Raw genomic sequence first — 6,169 nt, 5'->3', positions numbered from 1 at the left:
GCGGCCGCGCCGGCCCGCGGGGCCCACCTCAAGGACAGACGCGGGTGAGGCGCGGGGTGCTGAGAACCCTCCGGGCGCGGCACTGCCTGCCGCTCGTGGGGGCCAGCACTCACACCGAGGGCAGCCGGCCAGGTGCCCGCGGAGTGCCCCCGCGCCCTTGCCTAGCCCTTTTAAGACGCAGGCTGGAGGAGGCAGGCGCCGCGCCCGGGCTACGATTGGCCGCCGCCAGCCACGCCTCCTCTAACGGGGCTCCCAGCCCAGGCGATGGCCAGGCCTGCTCAACCTTTGACTTAAAAAGGGCAGCCCAAGGGCTTCCTCCTTGGCGGGAACAGGGCAGGAAAACTCCGGGGCTGTCTAACACCAGAGTTCATCCTCCTAACATCAGAAAATAAGGCAAAAGTTCCGCCATACTGGCAGGGATCCCCTAACCTGGGATGCACAGAGAGCAGCTTAGCTCTGGGTGTGGACTCACTGCCAGCTGGACATCCCCACGCGTGGCCAAACGGTCCGGCTGCCCTGTGGATTCCACAGACCGTAACTCTTTTTTTTTTTTGGATCGTGAGGCCCCGCTTTCACGGTCTGTATTCGTACTGAAAATCAAGATCAAGCGAGCTTTTGCCCTTCTGCTCCACGGGAGGTTTCTGTCCTCCCTGAGCTCGCCTTAGCAGACCGTAACTCTTTATGGGAGTAAAAAGCCTCATCTTTCTCACGGGAACAGCTGACAGGTGGGAACCGATGGGTTTTAACTGCCGGCCTTGTGGTTAGCAGCCCAGCCTGTACAATTATGCAGAGCTCTCAACACAGCAATGCGCAGAGGATATGGTCAGAAATACACAGAATTCAAACACAAGTGTTCACGAGCTGGGATAAGCAAACTCTTTCAAACATATGAACCGATGGGCTTTCTGACACATATAATGTCCCATCATCCCATAAGCTGTTCTCATTTACAAACGATGGGCATCTTTAAAAATCCACATCTGCTTAAAGAATCAAGTTATTGACTTTGTAGGATCCTGGGTGTTTGATATCTTTTTGAACGATCAAAAGTTCCGATCTAAAAAACTAACTTGTGTAGCCACCCTACTCAAGGGGGCTTCAACAAGCTCCTAGAGACATGCAGTTGAGGGCGAGGGCTTTTCCGCGGGGCTGCACTAGCTCTTACGACCTCCTGACCCTTCTCTCGGACTCCTTGGGGCATTATGACTCCACCCCTGCTCACTCTCACCTGCTCCCAGACATCCCTGAGGCTACCGCCCCTCTCAACACCAGGGCTCATAGCAAAGAACTCATGATTTATTAAAGACAATGTATCAACAGCATTGATTCAAGGAACAAAACAAATGCAAAACCAAAAGCAGCCTAACATTCTGACGACCGACAGAGTGAGGCCCACTGAATTCACACAGCCCAGCCCACAGGGCAGCTTCTCGAGCAGGAAGCCTGGGGCATTCTGGCTCTTTGGGGTGGGGGCTTCCTTGAGAACCTGGGGGAGGAGGACCGGCACCTGCCCCAGCAGTATCCCACAGTGGCGCTCAGCCAACCAGGTCGTGGTCCCTTTGATCCTGATCTTCACATCAAGTCAAGGAGAGGACGCTAGAACCAGGTGGGCTACTGAGATGAATTACATGCAGGGACTCAACCAGTATGACCCCAAGTGGAAGGGCAGAGGCCAGGGAAGAGGGAATGCATCTAGGTTCTGGGTACGAACTGTCGGGTCACAGGCCACGGCCCAAGCCAGAGGCTATAATGAGGCTGATGCTAAACCACCACCTGACCAGTCCTGGGAGGCTGGGCCAGGCTGGTGGGTAGTGGGCACCCTGTCCCAAGAGCCCTGGAGTCGGGCCAGGACACCAGCTGTCTTCCCTTCTGCTCCGCTTTAGAACCCTCCTCCCCACCAGGCCCTGCTAGAAAACCAGGGAGATGGCAGGGCATGGAGAGGGGATGGATACCCGCTGACTTCAGGAAGCCAGGAGGCCCTTGTGACTCCTTTCAAAAGGTCACGCCCCACTCACCATTCCCAAACTAAGCACCTGCCAACCTGCAATAAATAAGTCTGAATAAATAGTAAAATCTTCCAATACTGTGTTGGGAGAAAAGGAGACAAAAAGGCAAGTGTGGCCGAGTTCAAGGTATGGCCCGGAAAGAGAGCCAGCTAGAGGGGGCTGCTGCTTCCCCACAGCTAGAACGGAGTGGCTAACACGAGTCCTGGCTGCTGAAGTCAAAGCTTTGGGGTCCAGAGTTCCCCGAGCCCTGGCTTCTGCAGGCCAATCTGGGGAGAGGCTGAGGACCCACACTACTTGCTTCCTCCCCTCCTCGCCCCTCCCACAGCCCAGCACTGGGGGCATCGGCTGCTCCTACTGACAGATGTGCTCCAGCACCTGGGAGCAACCCCAGCAGGTGACTAGCCGAGTGCCAGCACCTTCTTTTGCCTGGCTGGGGGTGGAGGGGCAGCAAAAATGCCAACATAGGCTCTTCTGGCACTGACAAGGCCGCCTACTGAGCCTGTGTGGGGCTCACCCATAAAGGATGAGGGGGCTGAAACCTGGGAACCCAGGGAATGACAGTTTTTGGAAGCACTTGGACCCAACCCCCGGGGAGCAGAGTCCCCATGGAACACAGAATGCCTGGGTGGGAAGGGCCTTTGGTTTCCAAGTTTTTGTCTGGTGTGTGTGTGTGTGTGTGTGTGTGTGTGTGTGTGTGTGTGTGTGTGTGCGCGCGCGCGCGCGCATACAGGGCATGGGTTGCGTGACCTTCTAGTGAGGCACCATCGACTTCCACCCCTTCTCCGGGACCAAGGAGCCTAGGCCTGGGGCTTGGGACAGGCTACAAAGGCCAAGGATGATGTCCAGAGCTCTGCCGAGCCAGAATCCTCATTCTGTCTCCCCGGTTTGTGGGAATGGAGGGGGCGGGAGAGAAAGACAGGGATAAGGCACCCCAAGAAACAAGGGCAGGAGAGCACTGGGGAGAAGAAGCCCCACGCCAGGCGAAGTGGCGGAGGGCGGAGAGGTGGGGGCAGAGAAGAAGCGGCACAAATGAAGAGGGGCACAGACGCCCCCCTAACACACAGACTGAGAAGCAGAGACACCCAGGGGCCCAGGGGTGGAAACGCACACATGTGGACACACACACACACACATGCACGCACATGAGTGCGCGCAGCGAGACAGGCAGGAGTGATGGCTGCCTCTCAACCACTGCACAGGGTCACTGTCCCGGTGGAGAAGCCCCAGCACCGACCCCAGAAGAAGTGGTCTTTGGCCCATGTGCCCAGTGCCTGCCCCCCACTGGAGTCCAGAAGCAGGACCAGAGGAAGAGGGCAGCAGAGCAGAGACAGGAATGGACACGTGCCGGGCTCCCAGCCGCCCACCCTGTCCCAGTCCTTGGAGCGCCAGCCCTGCTGAGCAGCCCTGGCAGAGGGTCCCAGGGCTGAAGGGGTGCTCACAGCTCGGCGACGAGGGCAGGAGCACACAGTGAGCCCCGGCTGGAGTGACCTAGGACAGAGTAGCCAGGGCGAGGAAGTCTGGTGCGGGGCTGATTCTGCAGTGTCCCCTCCGGTCAGGGACTCCACAGACTTCTGTGTGTCCCAGAAGCCAGGGGTTGGTGGCTTCTCTCCCCAGTCTGGATTTCTTGCCGCCTACTACTTTGAGTCTTGGAGTTCCTTGGCTTTCTGTAGAATCTGGCAGACATCTGTGATCGGGTAATCCTGGGCACAGGGAATGCCAGCAATAAGCCTCTAAAGTCAGTTCACCCATGGTCATTTCTGCCACCCCCTGGCCCTGCCCCTTCGGCCTCGGAGCCAGAAGCCATAGGACATTAGGCAGCCGGCATCCTGCCTAAAGCCCTGTGTGTGACTAATGCCACCCACCTGGACCCCTTAGAGCAGTGGTTCTCAACCTTCCTAATGCCGCGCCCCCTTCATACAGTTCCTCACGGTGTGGTGACCCCAACCATAAAATAGTTACTTCCTAACTGTAATTTTGCTACGTTATGAATCAGGCAAACCCTGTGAAAGGGTCGTTCGACCCCCCAAAGGGGTCTCGACCCATACTTTGAGAAGCGCTAACCTAGCGGGTCCCACAGGGGCTCTCTAAGATCACGCCACTTTGCCTCATCTCTCTGCACTCTGTCCTCGGGTCCCGAGCTCATTCAGAATGAGCCTAGTGCCATGCCAGGCCCTGCGGACACAGTGGTTCACGGAACCATCTCAGCGGACAGATGAGGGAGTCCCTGCGATGGGCCCCTGGTGCAGAGCTAACCTCACCCTCACTGAGGAATAGCAGGCTGAGGTCAGGTGCTGATGAGGACATGGGTCCCCGGGTTGTGGCTTGTCTCAGGTCACATGACTCGCTCGGCAGAACGAAGACCGGAACCCAGAGTTGTCAGGTCCTTGAGCCCATGTTCTCAGCCTCTATGACCCACACCCTTCTCCCCAAGTCCCTCCTCCTCCAGCTCCAAGCATCACTGCTGCGGGGAGCAATCACAGGCCGAGCGCCTCCTGGGTCCCCACTACCGTTAACTGCAGTACAACACCTGGTGTAGAGAGGCCAATTCAGATTCACTCAAAGTCACTCAAAACTCAGCGTCACTGACAGAACTAGGACTCACACCCAGAGCGGCCTCAGGGGTCTGACTCCTAACCCCGCCCCAGCCTGACACAGCATCAGGTGTGGCCTGGGTGCTTGCTAAGCACTGGCTTCACGGGAGAGCTAGAACTTGACCCTCACCCCCATTACCTGTAGGAGCCGCATATTGACGGTAAAGTCCCCTTCCAGCAACTGCTCCCGGATCAGTCTGGGAAAAACAAACAGTAGACGCACTGGAACCCTGGGCTGCTCTGAGTGCAGGCCCAGCCTGGCCCACTGCCCGCAGGGCGTCTGATCTCCCTGCCCACCCTGCAGGGCACTGAGGAGCCTCCCCTCTGGTCCTTCCCAAGGAGGGCCCACTGAGCAGGCGCCGACCAGGGTGACACTCACGTGAGCATGGAGCAGCAGACGAGGAGGAGGAAGTCGAAGCGGCTGTCATCAGCGAAGAGCGAGTCCCAGATGCGGATGACATCCGGCAAGAGGAACTCCTGGGACAGCAGCAGGGTCAGCCAGCGGAAGGCGAAGAACTGGGGCTTGATGTTCTGCTCTTGCTGGGGCGGGAGGGGGCAGGCCAGAGGCATGTGAGTGGTCACCAGGAAGTGCCACGAGCCTCACCAGAAATGCATTCGGATGACCAGCAACAGCGGGCACCAGGCCCAACGCGGAGGGTGCCGCAGGCCGGGGCACAGGAGGGCCAGGGTCACTGAGCCTTGAGTGATTAACGGGGTCCCTGTGACTCAGTGCCAGTTTTCAAGAGAAGCCAGAATCCCACTTTTCTATAAACACTGCACATCCATCCACCCATCCCTGATGGCTCCATATCTCCTACACCACTGTGCCATTTATAGGCTCCAGTGTGCACGCCAAGAGTGACAAGCACTCACTGCGGCCCGGGCTTGGCTTGTGCTTCTCACTAAGCCCAAAGCCACACCAGTCACTTCTGACTTAGCCCCGCTGGAGGGCAGGGAACTGGCCCACAGGGCTCCTGGGGCTGCCATTGTTGTGGAAGCTGTGGCAACTGACAGTACAGCCTTCTCTGTGGTACAGCGGGTCAGTTCTAACGCTGCCCAGAGCTTAACCACAGTGCCCCCAGGGCATCTCTTTCTCTTCTGGATCTGTGCTTAGCACACTGTACACGAGAGACTTTTTAAAATTCAAGGAAGAAGTCCCTATCTCTTAATTCCATTTTCCTACCATCTTTCTGAAGGCCTTTCGTATAGGAGAATAAGTCACGAGGCACCACCACTAGGGGAGACGCTAGGTTCACACATGCTGAGATTAAACGTGTCGCTGAGCAGTGGGCAGCTGTGGACAGGTTCTCTCAGTGTTACACCTGTCTGGATGAGGTAGTTAATTTATTATGCCAACCTGGCCGATAAACACATGGGGGCGTTAATTGAAGGGCAGAAGGATAAATGGCTCGGTAAGCCTCGTCTTTCTAGTCTTTCTAGTTCCCGGGTCTCTTGCTTTGTGATGGTCAGATCAGGGTGCAGCTGCCTTAGACAGTTCCCTGCGTTAGCTGGCAAGGCTCACTTCCTGCAAGACATCCCTGAGGAGAAGCCACATGGACCTACCCCGATGCA

General features: G+C 57.2%; 1 protein-coding gene across 1 annotated transcript in view; it reads right to left on the bottom strand.

Annotated features, from left to right (window-relative positions):
* Positions 1–1,275: 1,275 nt before the first annotated feature.
* The window catches only part of TBC1D13 (TBC1 domain family member 13), a 17,475-nt gene continuing 12,581 nt past the window's right edge, over positions 1,276–6,169 (bottom strand). Inside the window, exons 10-12 of the mRNA XM_004713268.2 lie at positions 4,977–5,137; positions 4,737–4,794; positions 1,276–3,706 (exon numbers count right to left, since the gene is read on the bottom strand). Of these exons, the coding sequence (XP_004713325.1) occupies positions 3,641–3,706; positions 4,737–4,794; positions 4,977–5,137 (285 nt within the window). The 3' untranslated portion in view covers positions 1,276–3,640. The remainder of the gene's footprint in view (positions 3,707–4,736; positions 4,795–4,976; positions 5,138–6,169) is intronic.

Source organism: Echinops telfairi, unplaced genomic scaffold (assembly GCF_000313985.2).
Source record: "Echinops telfairi isolate 266 unplaced genomic scaffold, ASM31398v2 ScPeMD7_22;HRSCAF=79, whole genome shotgun sequence".
Classification (NCBI taxonomy): domain Eukaryota; kingdom Metazoa; phylum Chordata; class Mammalia; order Afrosoricida; family Tenrecidae; genus Echinops; species Echinops telfairi.
Note: the sequence above shows the minus strand (reverse complement) of the source record. Positions and strands in the feature narration are given on the sequence as shown.